Source organism: Panulirus ornatus, chromosome 73, assembly GCF_036320965.1.
Source record: "Panulirus ornatus isolate Po-2019 chromosome 73, ASM3632096v1, whole genome shotgun sequence".
Classification (NCBI taxonomy): domain Eukaryota; kingdom Metazoa; phylum Arthropoda; class Malacostraca; order Decapoda; family Palinuridae; genus Panulirus; species Panulirus ornatus.
The window spans coordinates 12,347,559-12,368,379 of record NC_092296.1 but is presented as its reverse complement, the minus strand read 5'-3'; the positions used below and the strand labels follow the sequence as shown (position 1 = coordinate 12,368,379).

The window sequence follows — 20,821 nt, the reverse complement described above, 5'->3', positions numbered from 1 at the left end:
ATGCTGCCTTCATCCATCCCTGCTGCTACACAGCCACATATCAAATGGTACCCCTTCCCCCCGCGTACGTGCGAGGTAGCGCTAGGGAAAGAGAACAAAGGCCACATTCCTTCACACTCAGTCTGTAGTTGTCATTCATAATGCACCGAAACCATAGCTCCCTTTCCCCATCCACGTCCCACAAAACTTTCCATGGTTTACCCAAGATGCTTCACATGCCCTATTTCAATCCATTAATAGCACGTCCACCCTGGTATACCACATCGTTCCAATTCACTCTATTCCTTGCACACCTTTCATCCTACTGTATATTTTGGCCCCGATTGCCTAAAATATTTTTCATTCCATCCTTCCACCTCCAATTAGGTCTCCCACTTCTCACTGTTCCCTCCATCTTTGACACATATATCCTCTTTGTAAATCTTTCCTCACTCATTCTCTTCATGTGACCAAACCATTTCAATACACCCTCTTCAGCTCTTTCAAACACACTGTTTTTATTTCCACACATCTCTCTTACCCTTCCATTACTTAACTGATGAAAGCACCTCACACCAGACTGTTCTCGAACATTTCATTTCCAACATATCCATTCTTCTCCGTACAACCCTATATATAGCCCATTCCTTGTAACCATGTAGTATCGTTGGAACTACTATTCCTTTAAGCATACTCATGTTGGCTCTAAGATAATATTTTTTCCTTCCACACATTTATCATCACTCCTAGAAACACACACACACACATACCCCTGTGACTCACTTCTGCTTGTATAGTTCCATTTGCTGCCAAGATACACTCCCATATATCTAAAACACTTCACTTCCTCCAATTTTTTCCATTCAAACTTACATCCCAATTAACTTTTCCCTCAACCTTGCTGAACATTATATCCTTGCTCTTATTCACATTTACTCTCAACTTTCTCCTTTCTTTCACTTTTCAAAACTGAGTCACCAATTCAGTGGATTCTCAATTGAATTAGTCACCAGTTTTGTATCATCAGCAAACAACAGCTGACTCACTTCCCAGGTCCTCTCATCCACAAGAGACAGCATACTCATCCCTCTCCCCAAAACTCTTGCATTTACCTTCCTAACCACTCCATCCATGAATAAATCAAACAGCCAAGGGACATCACACATGCCTCCTGCAGACCTTTACTGGGAACTAATCACTCTCCTCTCTTCCTACTCATAAACATGCCTTACATCCTTGATAAAAACTTTTCACTGCTTCTAACAGCTTACCTCCCACACCATATATTCTTAGAAACTTCCATAAAGCATCTCTATCAACCCTATCATATGCCTTATCCAGATCCACAAATGCCATATACAAATCCATCCTTCCAAAACATCTTTTCAGTCTCCCTAAAATCTAATGATACTTTCTCACCCCGATTCTCATCTGCCCTCTTTTTTAACCCTTGCTCCTTCCTCTTGACCTCCTGCCACTTTCTCTTATACATCTCCCAGTCAATGGCACTCCTTCCTTGCCAGTATCATCCAAATGCTTCTCTTTTCTCTTTCACTTAAACTTCCTCATTCCACCACTCACTACCCTTTTTTAATCTGCCCACCTACCTTTCTCATGCCACATGCATCTACTGTGCATGTCATCACTGCTTCCCTAAATACATCGCATTCCTCATCCACTCCCCTCACAGCATTTGCTCTCACCTTTTGCCATTTTACTCTCAATCTCTCCTAGTGTTTCCTCACACAAGTGTTCTTTCAAAGCTCACTTATTCTCACCACTATCTTCTCCCCAAGAATCTCTGTTCCTTTTTAAAAACCTCTACAAATCTTCACCCTTGCCTCCAGCAGATAGTGATCAGACATCCCTCCAGCTACCCCTCTAAGCACATTAACATCCAAAAGTCTCTTTTTTACATACTTATCAATTAACACATAATCCAATAATGTCTTTTGACTATCTCTCCTACTTGCATATGTAACCAGGTATTTCCAATCGCCAGTCTTTTGGCAGCACACAAGTCCACAAGCTCTTCACTATTTCCATTCATAACACTGAATACCTCATGTACACCAATTATACCCTCAACTGCCACATTACTCACCTTCGCATTCAAATCACACATCTATTATACCCAGTCTTGTGCACCAAAGCTGCTGACACAGTCACTCAGCTGATCCAAAAACACTTGCCTCTCATGATCTTTCATCTCATGACCAGGTGCATAAGCACCAATAATCACCCATCTCTCTCCATCCACTTTCAGGTTTACCCATATCAATCTAGAATACACTTTCTTACACTCTATCACACACTTCCACTACTCCTGCTTCAGGAGTAGTGCTACTCATTCCTTAGCTCTTGCTCTCTCACCAACCCCTGACTTTACTCCCAAGACATTTCCAAACCATTCTTCCCCTTTACCCTTGAGCTTCGTTTCACTCAGAGCCAAAACATCCTGGTTTCTTTCCTCAAACATACTACCTGTCTCCTTTCTTCTCATCTTGGTTACATCCACACACATTCAGACAACCCAACCTGAGCCTTCGAGGAGGCTGAGCACTCCCCGTTTGACTCCTGTTTCCCCTATTAGAAATTGAAGTATAAGGAGAGAAAGGCTTCCTGTCCCCCGCTCCAACCCCCTTTAGTTGCCCTCTACGACATGCAGGGAATACGAGGGAAGTATTCTTTCCCCCATCCCTTGGGGAAAGGGGATAAAGCATATAACCCTCATATTTCTTGAATGCTGTCAAAGTCAACTACAAAAGACAGGAGCAGCAGGCCACAAACTCTTTCCTTCCTATATTTAGATTTCTAATGGGGAGCAAAAGAAGTAGCCAAGTGAAGAGTGCTTTCTCATCTTTGTCAAAAAATTAGGTTTGGGTGCTTGAATGATCATATCTGTAACCAGGCTGAAAAGAAAGGAGAGACATGTAGTATATTTGGAGAGGATCCTGCAGGTTCCAGCTCTCATTGACTGGGTCCTATGGATGCAGGGCGTGATGTGCTGTCAGCGGGGTGAATCAGGGCATGTGAAGTAACCTTGGCAGTGGATAGGGAGCTCTTGTTTTGGTGCATTATATATCACAGCCAGAGAGTGAATGTAAACAAATGATGACCTTCATCTGGGCTTGGATCAATTTCTTTTCAAACTTGTTTGTGATTTCCTGTGTGGGGAGGAAGGGCTTGGAATAGACAAAGAATGGCCTCATTTGCTCATGTCTAATCCCCTGCTGTAATGTATATTTCACTTTGGCAAAACCATCACTTATCCAAAGCCAAGTAAACATAGATTTTTCCATGGTTTCCCCTGACTGCTTCACATACCCAGGTTCAGCCCACTGACAGCACATTACCCCCTGAAAAACAAACATATACAATGCTTCTATTTCCTCTACTCTATGCACACTCAGACAGTAGCACTGCACATCCAATATAATACTATAGCAAGCATTTGCTCCAACGATTACATAACATAACCCACATTTAAACAAGTAAAAGCTCAGCCACATATACAGCAAATGCCAGTAATAATGTGAAAGTGAACTTACAATCACACCCTCATGTGACACAAATATCGCATCAATGTCTAGTCACACAGAAAGGGCACTGACACAACTGTCACATCACTCAAACAAATCAAAATTTTCCTAATTATTGATGCTTAAAACTAGCTATGCTGGTATACCCACTGCTGGTCACTTCAGTATAGCTTGGACTAGCAAATTTTTGGCAACAAAATAGCATAATTCTAGCTAGCTGCTCTGTTTAGCTAGTCACTCTTGTATACAGATCTGGTCACTAGTATACTTAAAAAGTCACTCTTGTACATTCATAGATGCTTACTCTGGTATGCTCAAAGTTAGTAATTCTGGTATACTAAAAGTTAGTCCCTCAGTTGATAATGACTGGTATGCTTATATGTAGTCAATATTGCCCACAAGGGCACTGAACTCACCTCATGTGTTTCACTCCCTAAGCTGCCTTACTCATACTGACTATCATTATACACTAAATACCACTGCTGAACAATTACTAATCACATGTATAAATATTTAGCTAATGAAGTTTCTTGTTAGTTAACTACCAATGTTTTAACTGCAACAAGCATGATGAACTTAAAAATGCCTTAATAATACAGGATCCAAGAGGGACATATCACATGAGTAATGAAAGAATTAAAAGTCTGATTAGATTGCAGCAGAGATGTTTTCCTGCTTTACATTCGCAGAAATTTACCAACTGACATCTGGTGGAGGCTGAGTAATTAATACCTTTTCTGTTGGTCCTTCAGATCATCCAGCTGACTAAGAAGCTCACTGTAGTGATTGTCAGGCCTGAGGAAGATGCCACAGAGTAGAGGGAACACTAAACTTGCATCATCCAAAGCTCCATCTGTCACTGGATGTAAGATGTCTTCTTCAGGTACCTGTCAGTCAAATGAAGACACAAAATACAACTAATAGTTTAAGAATACAACTAAGGATGAACTACTCATTCTGAAGTTGAAGTTTACTCTGGCATACAAGTAAAATGTGTTGTAATAATGAAACATTCCAAAAATGTGGGAATTAGTAATAGTGAAGTTCCAAAGTGAAATAAATTCTGATACAACCAAACATGACCTTTAAATATGGAAAGGGTGAACATGTAAGATTCTTAAAATCATATGTGGAGCAAGATCTTTAAGAGTATATGATTGGCAAATTCATATTTACCTATTTGGATACTATAAATGAGGAATTTCCTACTTATGGGCCCCATCTCTCAAGCATTCTTTAAACTCATGCAACTTTCAAATTTCTGCTTACTCTCTCTGTTCTGTCTCATCACTCTGCTTCTTCCACTCATTAAACACTCTAGTACCAAAGAACTTCACATCTCTTCTGATGTCTCTTGCTTTATTTCTTGTTATGACCTCCAACTGATCTTTCTCTACTGATTTCAAAGAACTGTTCACTCTCAACACAGTTATTTCATTCACAAACCTGAATGCCATCTGTATTTCTTCTTTCTCCCAATGTAACTCAGCCCCCATATTCAAGCAATAACTGTGTTACTGTCCATATGACCCTCTTTCTTTACCTATAAATCTGCTCCTGTGTTTCAGGTACCATCTTTGCTGCCCACAGTTGAACTCCCTTATCAGATTTATGTGATCTATGTATTTCTTTCAAATATGAACCAAACTTGATATGCATATTCTAGTTTGTGTTTTACATATGCTGTTAAAAGTTTATTAAACTTATATCCTTATAACTGTACTTTAATGCAATTTCAGTATCAATTACCAGATAATATGCCTCCTTAAAAATTTGGAGTACACAGTGTTAAAACAAAAGGTGTGTTTCTTGTGGACTCCTGTGATGAAATCCAAATGTTTTTGATAAATGTAGAACAAAAGAAGCCCTTGATATGACTATCATCTAACATCAAATAGGCTGCAGGAATCTGTGTGAGACAAACTTGGAAGGGGACACTGCCTCTAACCTGTGGCCAGAGTCCCACCTTAGGAGAATGGTTAAGGAAGCCAGTTGTCTGCTATCAAATATTTGAATTTCAGGGAAGTTTGTGGATAAGGAAATATTCAGTCAGCAGTTCACATCTTACACAAATCCAAAACTAAAATACATTTCTCAACTTTGATCACAGCACCTGAAAAAGCACGAAAGCTAACAGAGGAGGTCCAGAGGAGAGTAACAAAGATGATACTGTATTTAAGGGAGATGAGTTGCAGGGAAAAGAAGAGGCATTCAGTCTGCCCATTTTAGAGGAGATAAGATTGAAGCGTGACCTGATCACAACCTTTAAATTTTCATAACAGAACAATGACAAAGACCATAAACAATTCTTCAAGAGATTTAAGAACAGAGCAACCAGAGGACATATGATGAAGTTCAGCAAAAGTATTTAAGAAAAATGTGGAAAAAGTTCTTATACAGGTACACCACAGATTTTCCAGACAAAATTACACGAGGGGACTTGAAATTACCGCAGCCACCAGACTAGTTTACTGGCGTTGTGTGTAAGGCGCACTTATTCACATTCTTTACACTGCACTCGCTGGTGGTGATACCGCAATTCTGTGAGATTCTTAGCTTATTTTCCTTAAATCTAACCCTAGCTATGGCTTCTAAGACATATGAGAGTGTCATTCGTGGTGTCAAACGTAAACACCAGTCCATATCAATCCAAGATAAAGTAGAACTGTTGAAAAAATGGAACGTGGTGTTTCAGTGCGTAAGCTGTGTGACATCTACAGTATTGGTTCATCAACTGTTTATGTCATAAAGAAGCAAAGAGAAAAAGATAGAAATTCTATGCAGACAGTGATTCCATGAAGCAAATGACGATTAGAAAAACTATGAAAGATGGTAAGAGTACTGAGCATGATACTAAGCAAGTGATGATGGAATGTTAAAAAACTATGAAAGATGGTAAGAGTACTGAGCATGAGTACTTAGCAACTGATGATGGAATGGTTTTGACAGCGTTGGAGAGAAGGAGTGGACTAGTCCTGTCAGGTAGCATGATAATGAACCAGGCTAAGTTGTTTCATAAAGATTTTAATTTACAACACGAGCATGACTATAGTGAAGGATGGCTTCAAAGATTCAACAAGCGTCATGGAATTTCCATGAATAAAGTGTGCGGAGAAAAGCAGTCTGCAAACCATGAAGGAGCTGTCAAGTATGTGGATGAATTTGTGAAACTCGTAGCTGACAAGCACCTCAGTCCTGAGCAGGTGTATAATGCATACAAAACTGCGTTATTCTGGCGATCCACACCTAGGAAAACACTAACAACAGAAGACAAAGACCCCACAGGAATCAAAGTGAGGCATATCTAGGGGAAAGCACTGAAACTGTGCCCCTGTCCAAACATATGACACCTATATTTCTTAGTTTTATTACGTCTGCCAAGGAGGTTATGCTTTTACTGGTGTTTGTTTGTTTGTCTGTGAGCAACTTTCAAGAAAAGCTACACAAAAATTTTGATGAAATGTTCAGGGAAAGTCAGAAATGACACAAGGACCAATTGATTAGATTTTGGGAGTGATCTGAATCATTGTCTAGATCCAGGACGCCATTATGGAAATATCAATTTTTGTGAATAACTATTTATTTATTTATTTATTTATTTTGCTTTGTCGCTGTCTCCCGCATTAGCGAGGTAGCGCAAGGAAACAGATGAAAGAATGGCCCAACCCGCCTTCAAACACATGTATATACATACACGTCCACACACGCAAATATTCATACCTATACATCTAAATGTACACATATATATACACACACAGACATATACATATATACACATGTACATAATTCATACTGTCTGCCTTTATTTGTTCCCATCGCCACCTCGCCACACATGGAATAACAACCCCATCCCCCCTCATGTGTGCGAGGTAGGGCTAGGAAAAGACACCAAAGGCCCCATTCATTCACACTCAGTCTCTAGCTGTCATGTAAATAATGCACTGAAACCACAGCTCTCTTTCCACACCCAGGCCCCACACACTTTCCATGGTTTACCCAAGACGCTTCACATGCCCTGGTTCAATCCATTGACAGCATGTTGACCCCGTTATACAACATCGTTCCAATTCACTCTATTCCTTGCACGCCTTTCACCCTCCTGTATGTTCAGGCCCCGATCACTCAAAATCTTTTTCACTCCATCTTTCCACCTCCAATTTGGTCTCCCACTTCTCCTCGTTCCCTCCACCTCTGACACATATATCATCTTGGTCAATCTTTCCTCACTCATTCTCTCCATGTGACCAAACCATTTCAAAACACCCTCTTCTGCTCTCTCAACCACACTCTTTTTATTAACACGCATCTCTCTTACCCTATTATTACTTACTCGATCAAACCACCTCACACCACATATTGTCCTCAAACATCTCATTTCCAGCACATCCACCCTCCTGCGCACAACTCTATCCATAGCCCATGCCTCGCAACCATACAACATTGCTGGAACCACTATTCCTTCAAACATACCCATTTTTGCTTTCCGAGATAATGTTCTCGACTTCCAAACATTCTTCAAGGCTCCAAGAATTTTCGCCCCCTCCCCACCCTATGATTCACTTCTGCTTCCATGGTTCTAATCTAATTCTACCTTTTCTAATCAACCTACCTCCCACGCTTCTCATGCCACAATCATCTTTTGCGCAAGCCATCACTGCTTCCCTAAATACATCCCATTCCTCCCCCACTCCCCTTATCTCCTTTGTTCTCACCTTTTTCCATTCTGTACTCAGTCTCTCCTGGTAATTCCTCACACAAGTCTCCTTCCCAAGCTCACTTACTCTCACCACTCTCTTCACCCCAACATTCTCTCTTCTTTTCTGAAAACCCGTACAAATCTTCACCTTCGCCTCCACAAGATAATGGTCAGACATCCCTCCAGTTGCACCTCTCAGCACATTAACATCCAAAAGTCTCTCTTTCATGCGTCTATCAATTAACACGTAATCCAATAACGCTCTCTGGCCATCTCTCCTACTTACATACGTATACTTATGTATATCTCGCTTTTTAAACCAGGTATTCCCAATCACCAGTCCTTTTTCAGCACACAAATCTACAAGCTCTTCACCATTTCCATTTACAACAATGAACACTCTATGTATACCAATTATTCCCTCAACTGCCACATTACTCACCTTTGCATTCAAATCACCCATCACTATAACCCGGTCTTGTGCATCAAAACCACTAACACACTCATTCAGCTGCTCCCAAAACACTTGCCTCTCATGATCTTTCTTCTCATGCCCAGGTGCATATGCACCAATAATCACCTATCTCTCTCCATCAACTTTCAGTTTTACCCATATCAATCTAGAATTTACTTTCTTACACTCTATCACATACTCCTACAACTCCTGTTTCAGAAGTAGTGCTACTCCTTCCCTTGCTCTTGTCCTGTCACTAACCCCTGACTTTACTCCCAAGACATTCCCAAACCACTCTTCCCCTTTACCCTTGAGCTTCGTTTCACTCAGCGCCAAAACATCCAGGTTCCTTTCCTCAAACACTCTACCTATCTCTCCTTTTTTCTCATCTTGGTTACATCCACACACATTTAGACACCCCAATTTGAGCCTTCGAGGAGGATGAGCACTCCTCGCGTGACTCCTTCTTCTGTTTCCCCTTTTAGAAAGTTAAAATACAAGGAAGGGAGGGTTTCTGGCCCCCCGCTCCTGTCCCCTTTAGTCGCCTTCTACGACACCTGAGGAATGCATGGGAAGTATTCTTTCTCCCCTATCCCCAGGGATATTGAACTAATAATATCAATGTAATTCAAAATGCTAAATTTATGTTTTCATGGTCAAGAAATGTAAATCTTTAAGATCCGAATCATTGACTGGATCCAGGATGCCATTATGCCACTGGCGCCCCCCTTCCAGTGGTACCCAGGGCACCTGCCCTAACTGCCATACCCTAGATACACCACTGGATTCAAATAATCTAAAGACAGACTTACCATCTTAGGGTTCTTAAACTTTCAATACTTAATTTAGATTTCTAGCAGTCTATGATATACTTTAGACACATGGGAGATGAACAATTAGTGGGTTAGAGGTGAGTTGATGAATTATTATTACGTGACCACAGTTGGTCCAGCATAATGGTTAATCCAACAAGGCTTTGGAACCAAGAGTGCCAGAAAATTGGTGGTGTACCTGTAGTAAAGAATGGTGGATGAATACAGTAAAATGAATGAGAACATGGTAAAAGCCAAGAGCATAGATACATTTCAAAAGTTATATAACAATAGAGAAAGCTCATGAGGTGGGTCCCTAAGTGTAAATTTCTCAACATGTACAATACAAACAGGTAATTCCACAAAAAGATAGAAGAGTCTGAGGAGATTGATAATAAGTGACAGAGTAATGAAGGAAGTGTTGCTTCTGATGGCAATAAGAAGGAAGTTGTTGAATTTTGATTATTACATGGTAAAAGTAAAGGTGATGATTAAGAAGTGTTATAAGTGGGATGAACCAAGGTATGTGAAGAAGTCAGGGAAACCACACAAAGGTCTGTGGGGGCTTGTTTTGCATAGGGAGCTCTGGTTTTGGTTCATTATACATGAAAATTAAAGAGTGCATATGAATGAATGAGGCCATTTCTTCAACTGTTCCTGATGCAAGCTTGCTATGGCCGAAAATGGCAAACATGTAAATAAAAATACATAAATATCGTACAGAATAGTGTGGGATGTATAAGACAGTATATAGGTAACAAATTAGTTTTGTGATGTAAATGCACATTCAAATTTTTCTCTCATTATGATCAAATAAAGTAACAAGAGATATACCTGCAAATAAAAACCCTTTTACTGTGCTTACACAACCAATCAACACTGGATGAAGGCAAGCATGAATATGAACATGTGTATGAATATGTCTGTTTATGTGGACGTATATGTTCATATGTATATGTAGGTATATACGGATACAGAGGAGCATAGTTGTTTATGTATATATATATGTGTATATAAGTGGATTGGCCAATCTTCATCTGTTTCCTGGCACTACCTCCCTGATGTGGGAAACAGCAATAAAGTATAATAAATAAAATAATAACCTCCCACACTCCTTGTATTTTTCCTCCAACCATGCTTCCCACGTATTCCCTGCATTTCATAAAAGGCAACTAAAAGGGGAGGGGATGGGGGCCTTGAAATCCTACCCTCCGGTTTTTTCTTTTCCAAGGGTAGGAACAAAGAAGAGGGCCAAATGAGGATTTTCCCTCTAAGACTCAGTCCTCTGTTCTAAACGCTACCTCGCTAATGCAGGAAAAGGTGAATATATATATCTATTTATTTTGCTTTGTCGCTGTCTCCCACATTAGCGAGGTAGCGCAAGGAAACAGACGAAAGAATGGCCCAACCCACCCACATACACATACATATACATACACATCCACACACGCAAATATACATACCTTTACATCTCAACGTACACATATATATACACACACAGACATATACATATATACACATGTACCTAATTCACTCTGTCTGCCTTCATTCATTCCCACTGCCACCCTGCCACACATGAAATAACAACCCCCTTCCCCCTCTTATGCGTGAGGTAGCGCTAGGAAAAGACAACAAAGGTCCCATTCGTTCACACTCAGTCTCTAGCTGTCATGTAATATTTCACCGAAACCACAGTTCCCTTTCCACATCCAGGCCCCAAAAAACTTTCCATGGTTTACCAAAGACGCTTCACGTGCCCTGGTTCAATCCACTGACAGCACGTCGACCCCAGTATACCACACCGTTCCAATTGACTCTATTCCTGGCCCGTCTTTCACCCTCCTGCATGTTCAGGCCCCGATCACTCAAAATCTTTTTCACTCCACCTTTCCACCTCCAATTTGGTCTCCCACTTCTCCTCGTTCCCTCTACCTCTGACACATATATCCTCCTGGTCAATCTTTCCTCACCCATTCTCTCCAAGGGACCAAACCATTTCAAAACACCCTCTTCTGCTCTCTCAACCACACTCTTTTTATTAACACGCATCTCTCTTACCCTATTATTACTTACTCGATCAAACCACCTCACACCACATATTGTCCTTAAACATCTCATTTCCAGCACATCCACCCTCCACCGCACAACTCTATCCATAGCCCATACCTCACAACCATATAACATTGTTGAAACCACTATTCCTTCAAACATACCCATTTTTGCTTTCCGGGACCATGTTTTCAACTTCCACACATTTTTAAATGCTCCCAGAACGTTCACCCCCTCCCCCATGCTATGATTCACTTCCGCTTCCATGGTACCATCCGTTGCCAAATCCACTCCCAGATATCTAAAACACTTTACTTCCTCCAGTTTTTCTCCATTCAAACTTATCTCCCAATTGACTTGTCCCTCAACCCTACTGTACCTAATAACCTTGCTCTTATTCACATTTACTCTCTGCTTTCTTCTTTCACACACTTCACCAAACTCAGTCACCAGCTTCTGCAATTTCCCACGTGAATCAGCCACCTGCACTGTACATCAGCGAAACACAACTGACTCACTTCCCAAGCTCTCTCATCCACAACAGACTTCATACTTGCCCCTCTTTCCAAAACTCTTGCATTCGCCTTCCTAACAACCCCATCCATAAACAAATTAAACAACTATGGAGACATCACACTCCCCTGCCACAAACCTACATTCACTGAGAACCAATCACTTTCCTCTCTTCCTACATGTACACATGCCTTACATCCTCGATAAAAACTTTTCACTGCTTCTGACAACTTGCCCCCACACCATACCTTCTTAATACCTTCCACAGAGCATCTCTATCAACTCTATCATATGCCTTCTCCAGATCCATAAATGCTATATACAAATCCATTTGCTTTTCTAACTATTTCTCACATATATTCTTCAAAGCAAACACCTGTTCCACACATCCTCTACCACTTCTGAAACCACACTGCTCTTCCCTAATCTGATGCTCTGTACATGCCTTCACCCTCTCAAGCAATACTCTCCCATATAATTTACCAGGAATATTCAACAAACTTTTTTTTTTTTTTTTTTTTTCTTTTTTACCTCGTCGCTGTCTCCCGCGTTTGCGAGGTAGCGCAAGGAAACAGACGAAAGAAATGGCCCAACCCCCCCATACACATGTACATACACACGTCCACACACGCAAATATACATACCTACACAGCTTTCCATGGTTTACCCCGGACGCTTCACATGCCTTGATTCAATCCACTGACAGCACGTCAACCCCTGTATACCACATCGCTCCAATTCACTCTATTCCTTGCCCTCCTTTCACCCTCCAGCATGTTCAGGCCCCGATCACACAAAATCCTTTTCACTCCATCTTTCCACCTCCAATTTGGTCTCCCTCTTCTCCTCGTTCCCTCCACCTCCGACACATATATCCTCTTGGTCAATCTTTCCTCACTCATTCTCTCCATGTGCCCAAACCATTTCAAAACACCCTCTTCTGCTCTCTCAACCACGCTCTTTTTATTTCCACACATCTCTCTTACCCTTACGTTACTTACTCGATCAAACCACCTCACACCACACATTGTCCTCAAACATCTCATTTCCAGCACATCCATCCTCCTGCGCACAACTCTATCCATAGCCCACGCCTCGCAACCATACAGCATTGTTGGAACCACTATTCCTTCAAACATACCCATTTTTGCTTTCCGGGATAATGTTCTCGACTTCCACACATTTTTCAAGGCTCCCAAAATTTTCGCCCCCTCCCCCACCCTATGATCCACTTCCGCTTCCATGGTTCCATCCGCTGACAGATCCACTCCCAGATATCTAAAACACTTCACTTCCTCCAGTTTTTCTCCATTCAAACTCACCTCCCAATTGACTTGACCCTCAACCCTACTGTACCTAATAACCTTGCTCTTATTCACATTTACTCTTAACTTTCTTCTTCCACACACTTTACCAAACTCCGTCACCAGCTTCTGCAGTTTCTCACATGAATCCGCCACCAGCGCTGTATCATCAGCGAACAACAACTGACTCACTTCCCAAGCTCTCTCATCCCCAACAGACTTCATACTTGCCCCTCTTTCCAAGACTCTTGCATTTACCTCCCTAACAACCCCATCCATAAACAAATTAAACAACCATGGAGACATCACACACCCCTGCCGCAAACCTACATTCACTGAGAACCAATCACTTTCCTCTCTTCCTACACGTACACATGCCTTACATCCTCGATAAAAACTTTTCATTGCTTTTAACAACTTGCCTCCCACACCATATATTCTTAATACCTTCCACAGAGCATCTCTATCAACTCTATCATATGCCTTCTCCAGATCCATAAATGCTACATACAAATCCATTTGCTTTTCTAAGTATTTCTCACATACATTCTTCAAAGCAAACACCTGATCCACACATCCTCTACCACTTCTGAAACCACACTGCTCTTCCCCAATCTGATGCTCTGTACATGCCTTCACCCTCTCAATCAATACCCTCCCATATAATTTACCAGGAATACTCAACAAACTTATACCTCTGTAATTTGAGCACTCACTCTTATCCCCTTTGCCTTTGTACAATGGCACTATGCACGCATTCCTCCAATCCTCAGGCACCTCACCATGAGTCATACATACATTAAATAACCTTACCAACCAGTCAACAATACAGTCACCCCCTTTTTTAATAAATTCCACTGCAATACCATCCAAACCTGCTGCCTTGCCGGCTTTCATCTTCCGCAAAGCTTTTACTACCTCTTCTCTGTTTACCAAATCATTTTCCCTAACCCTCTCACTTTGCACACCACCTCGACCCAAACACCCTATATCTGCCACTCTGTCATCAGACACATTCAACAAACCTTCAAAATACTCATTCCATCTCCTTCTCACATCACCACTACTTGTTATCACCTCCCCATTTGTGCCCTTCACTGAAGTTCCCACTTGCTCCCTTGTCTTACGCACCCTATTTACCTCCTTCCAGAACATCTTTTTATTCTCCCTAAAATTTAATGATACTCTCTCACCCCAACTCTCATTTGCCCTTTTTTTCACCTCTTGCACCTTTCTCTTGACCTCCTGTCTCTTTCTTTTATACTTCTCCCACTCAATTGCATTTTTTCCCTGCAAAAATCGTCCAAATGCCTCTCTCTTCTCTTTCACTAATACTCTTACTTCTTCATCCCACCACTCACTACCCTTTCTAAACAGCCCACCTCCCACTCTTCTCATGCCACAAGCATCTTTTGCGCAATCCATCACTGATTCCCTAAATACATCCCATTCCTCCCCCACTCCCCTTACTTCCATTGTTCTCACCTTTTTCCATTCTGTACACAGTCTCTCCTGATACTTCCTCACACAGGTCTCCTTCCCAAGCTCACTTACTCTCACCACCTTCTTCACCCCAACATTCACTCTTCTTTTCTGAAAACCCATACTAATCTTCACCTTAGCCTCCACAAGATAATGATCAGACATCCCTCCAGTTGCACCTCTCAGCACATTGACATCCAAAAGTCTCTCTTTCGCACGCCTGTCAATTAACACTTAATCCAATAACGCTCTCTGGCCATCTCTCCTACTTACATAAGTATACTTATGTATATCTCGCTTTTTAAACCAGGTATTCCCAATCATCAGTCCTTTTTCAGCACATAAATCTACAAGCTCTTCACCATTTCCATTTACAACACTGAACACCCCATGCATACCAATTATTCCCTCAACTGCCACATTACTCACCTTTGCATTCAAATCACCCATCACTATAACCCGGTCTCGTGCATCAAAACCGCTAACACACCCATTTAGCTGCTCCCAAAACACTTGCCTCTCATGATCTTTCTTCTCATGCCCAGGTGCATATGCACCAATAATCACCCACCTCTCTCCATCAACTTTCAATTTTACCCATATTAATCGAGAATTTACTTTCTTACATTCTATCACATACTCCCACAACTCCTGTTTCAGGAGTATTGCTACTCCTTCCCTTGCTCTTGTCCTCTCACTAACCCCTGACTTCACTCCCCAGACATTTCCAAACCACTCTTCCCCTTTACCCTTGAGCTTCGTTTCACTCAGAGCCAAAACATCCAGGTTCCTTTCCTCAAACATACTACCTATCTCTCCTTTTTTCACATCTTGGTTACATCCACACACATTGAGGCACCCCACTCTGAGCCTTCGAGGAGGATGAGCACTCCCCGCGTGACTCCTTCTTCTGTTTCCCCTTTTAGAAAGTTAATACAAGGAGGGGAGGATTTCCGGCCCCCCGCTCCCGTCCCCTCTAGTCGCTTTCTACGACACGCGAGGAATACGTGGGAAGTATTCTTTCACCCCTATCCCCAGGGATAATATACATATATATATATACACACACACACACACACACACACACATACACACACATACGCACATACACACACACACACACACATACATATATATACATATGAAAAATGTAAGAAACAATTTAGAAAACAAACTTTTAGCTTGAAATGAATGAAAAAATGAACGTCACATAATGGTTCAACCTCTGGCTATGGAAAAGGAAATGTACAATTTATTCACACAAACGTCAATAGCAGTTCTCATCAATTTAACCACTGAATCAACAAACTTATACCTCTGAAATTTGAGAACTCACTTTTATTACACTTTGCCTATGTACAATGGCACTATGCAAGCATTCCGCCAGTCCTCAGGCACCATCCCATGAGTCATACATACATTAAATAACCTTACCAATCAGTCAAGAATACAGTCACCCCCTTCTTCAATAAATTCCACGCAATGTCATCCAAACCTGCCGCCTTGCCGGCTTTCATCTTCCGCAAAGCTTTTATTACCTCTTCTCTGTTGACCAAATCATTATTCCTAACCCTCTCACTTTGCACACCACCTGGACCAAAACACCCTATATCTACCACTCTATCATCAAACACATTCAACAGACCTTCAAAATACTCACTCCATCTCCTTCTCACATCACCACTACTTGTTATCACCTCCTTATTAGCCCCCTTCATTGAAGTTCCCATTTGTTCCCTTGTCTTATGCACTTTATTTACTTCCTTCCAAAACATGTTTTTATTCTCCCTAAAATTTAATGATACTCTCTCACCCCAACTCTCATTTGCCCTCTTTTTTCACCTCTTGCACCTTTTTCTTGACCTCCTGTCTCTTTCTTTAATACATCTCCCACTCATTTGCATTTTTTCCCTGCAAAAATCGTCCAAATGCCTCTCTCTTCTCTTTCACTAATAATCTTACTTCTTCGTCCCACCACTCACTACCCTTTCTAATCTGCCCACCTCCCACGCTTCTCATGCCACAAGCATCTTTTGCGCAAGCCATCACTGCTTCCCTAAATACATTCCATTCCTCCCCCACTCCCCTTACGTCCTTTGTTCTCACCTTTTTCCATTCTGTACTCAGTCTCTCCTAGTACTTCCTCACACAAGTCTCCTTCCCAAGCTCACTTACTCTCACCACTCTCTTCATCCAAACATTCACTCTTCTTTTCTGAAAATCTCTAATAATGTTCACCTTCGCCTCCACAAGATAATGATCAGACATCCCTCCAGTTGCACCTCTCAGCACATTAACATCCAAAAGTCTCTCTTTTCCAATAATGCACTCTGGCCATCTCTCCTACTTACATACGTATACTTATGTCTATCTCTTTTGAAACCAGATATTCCCAATCACCAGTCCTTTTTCAGCACATAAATCTACAAGCTCTACCTCATTTCCATTTACAACACTGAACACCCCATGTGCACCAATTATTCCCTCAACTGCCACAGTACTCACCTTTGCATTCAAATCACCCAACACTATAACCCAGTCTCGTGCATCAAAACTACTAACAAACTCACTCATCTGCTCCCAAAACACTTGCCTCTCATGATCTTTCTTCTCATGCCCAGGTGCATGTGCACCAATAATCACCCATCTCTCTCCATCCATTTTCAGTTTTACCCATATCAATCCAGAGTTTACTTTCTTACGCTCTATCACATACTCCCACAACTCCTGTTTCAGGAGTAGTGCTACTCCTTCCCTTGCTCTTGTCCTCTCACTAACCCCTGACTTTACTCCAAAGACATTCCCAAACCACTCTTCCCATTTACCCTTGAGCTTCATTTCACTCAGAGCCACAAAATCCAGGTTCCTTTCCTCAAACATACTACCTATCTCTCCTTTTTTTCTCATCTTGGTTACATCCACACACATTTAGACACCCCAATCTGAGCCTTTTTAGAAAGTTAGAATACAAGGAGGGGAGGCTTTCCCAGCCCCACTCCTTTCCCATTTAGTTGCCTTCTACGACATGTGAGGAATGCGTGGGAAGTATTCTTTCTCCCCTATCCCATATATATATAGTTTTTTTTCTTTTTTTTGCTTTGTCGCTGTTTCCCGCATTTGCGAGTTAGTGCAAGGAAACAGACGAAAGAAATGGCCCAACCCACCCCCATACACATGTATATACATACGTCCACACATGCAAATATACATACGTACACAGCTTTCCATGGTTTACCCCAGACGCTTCACATGCCCTGATTCAATCCACTGACAGCACGTCAACCCCGGTATACCACATTGATCCAATTCACTCTATTCCTTGCCTCCTTTCACCCTCCTGCATGTTCAGGCCCAGATCACTCAAAATCTTTTTCACTCCATCTTTCCACCTCCAATTTGGTCTCCCGCTTCTCCTCGTTCCCTCCACCTCCGACACATATATCCTCTTGGTCAATCTTTCCTCACTCATTCTCTCCATGCGCCCAAACCATTTCAAAACACCCTCTTCTGCTCTCTCAACCACGCTCTTTTTATTTCCACACATCTCTCTTACCCTTACGTTACTTACTCGATCAAACCACCTCACACCACACATTGTCCTCAAACATCTCATTTCCAGCACATCCATCCTCCTGCGCACAACTCTATCCATAGCCCACGCCTCGCAACCATACAACATTGTTGGAACCACTATTCCTTCAAACATACCCATTTTTGCTTTCCGAGATAATGTTCTCGACTTCCACACATTCTTCAAGGCTCCCAGGATTTTCACCCCCTCCCCCACCCTATGATCCACTTCCGCTTCCATGGTTCCATCCGCTGCCAGATCCACTCCCAGATATCTAAAACACTTTACTTTCTCCAGTTTTTCTCCATTCAAACTTACCTCCAAATTGACTTGACCCTCAACCCTACTGTACCTAATTACCTTGCTCTCATTCACATTTACTCTTAACTTTCTTCTTTCACACACTTTACAAAACTCAGTCACCAGCTTCAGCAGTTTCTCACATGAATCAGCCACCAGCGCTGTCTCATCAGCGAACAACAACTGACTCACTTCCCAAGCTCTCTCATCCACAACAGACTTCATACTTGCCCATCTTTCCAAAACTCTTGCATTCACCTCCCTAACAACCCCATCCATAAACAAATTAAACAACCATGGAGACATCACACACCCCTGCCGCAAACCTACATTCACTGAGAACCAATCACTTTCCTCTCTTCCTACACGTACACATGCCTTACATCCTCGATAAAAACTTTTCACTGCTTCTAACAACTTGCCCCCCACACCATATATTCTTAATACCTTCCACAGAGCATCTCTATTAACTCTATCATATGCCTTCTCCAGATCCATAAATGCTACATACAAATCCATTTGCTTTTCTAAGTATTTCTCACATACATTCTTCAAAGCAAACACCTGATCCACACATCCTCTACCACTTCTGAAACCACACTGCTCATCCCCAGTCTGATGCTCTGTACATGCCTTCACCTTCTCAATCAATACCCTCCCATATAATTTACCAGGAATACTCAACAAACTTATACCTCTGTAATTTGAGCACTCACTCTTATCCCCTTTGCCTTTGTACAATGGCACTATGCACACATTCCGCTAATCCTCAGGCACCTCACCATGAGTCATACATACATTAAATAACCTTACCAACCATATATATATATATATATATATATATATATATATATTTTTTTCTATTTTGCTTTGTCGCTGTCTCCCGCGTTTGCGAGGTAGCACAAGGAAATAGACGAAAGAAATGGCCCACCCCACCCCCATACACATGTATATACATATACGTCCACACACGCAAATACACATACCTATAAATCTCAATGTACATATATATATACACACACAGACACATACATATATACCCATGCACACAATTCACAGTCTGCCTTTATTCATTCCTATCGCCACCTCGCCACACATGGAATACCATCCCCCTCCCCCCTCATGTGTGCGAGGTAGCGCTAGGAAAAGACAACAAAGGCCCCATTCGTTCACACTCAGTCTCTAGCTGTCATGCAATAATGCCCGAAACTACAGCTCCCTTTCCACATCCAGGTCCCACACAACTTTCCATGGTTTACCCCACACGCTTTACATGCACTGATTCAATCCACTGACAGCACGTCAACCCTGGTATACCACATCGATCCAATTCACTCTTTTCCTTGCACGCCTTTCACCCTCCTGCATGTTCAGGCCCCGATCACTCCAAATCTTTTTCACTCCATCTTTCCACCTCCAATTTGGTCTCCCTCTTCTCCTCGTTCCCTTCACCTCCGACACATATATCCTCTTGGTCAATCTTTCCTCACTCATTCTCTCCATGTGACCAAACCATTTCAAAACACCCTCTTCTGCTCTCTCAACCACGCTCTTTTTTTTTCCACACATCTCTCTTACCCTTACGTTACTTACTCGATCAAACCACCTCACACCACACATTGTCCTCAAACATCTCATTTCCAGCACATCCATCCTCCTGCGCACAACTCTATCCATAGTCCACGCCTCGCAACCATACAACATTGTTGGAACCACTATTCCTTCAAACATACCCATTTTTGCTTTCTGAGATAATGTTCTCGACTTCCACACATTCTTCAAGGCTCCCAGAATTTTCGCCCCCTCCCCCACCCTATGATCCACTTCCGCTTCCATGGTTCCATCCGCTGCCAGATCCACTCCCAGATATCTACAACACTTCACTTCCTCCAGTTTTTCTCCATTCAAACTCACCTCCCAATTGACTTGACCCTCAACCCTACTGTACCTAATAACCTTGCTCTTATTCACATTTACTCTTAACTTTCTTCTTTCACACACTTTACCAAACTCAGTCACCAGCTTCTGCAGTTTCTCACATGAATCAGCCACCAGCGCTGTATCATCAGCGAACAACAACTGACTCACTTCCCAAGCTCTCTCATCCCCAACAGACTTC

At 41.9% G+C, this 20,821-nt stretch overlaps 1 protein-coding gene across 1 annotated transcript in view; it reads right to left on the bottom strand.

Moving 5' to 3' along the window:
- The window catches only part of LOC139748173 (uncharacterized), a 154,191-nt gene that overhangs the window by 48,324 nt on the left and 85,046 nt on the right, over positions 1–20,821 (bottom strand). Inside the window, exon 3 of the mRNA XM_071660933.1 lies at positions 4,254–4,408. Coding sequence (XP_071517034.1) covers positions 4,254–4,408 — 155 coding nt within the window. The remainder of the gene's footprint in view (positions 1–4,253; positions 4,409–20,821) is intronic.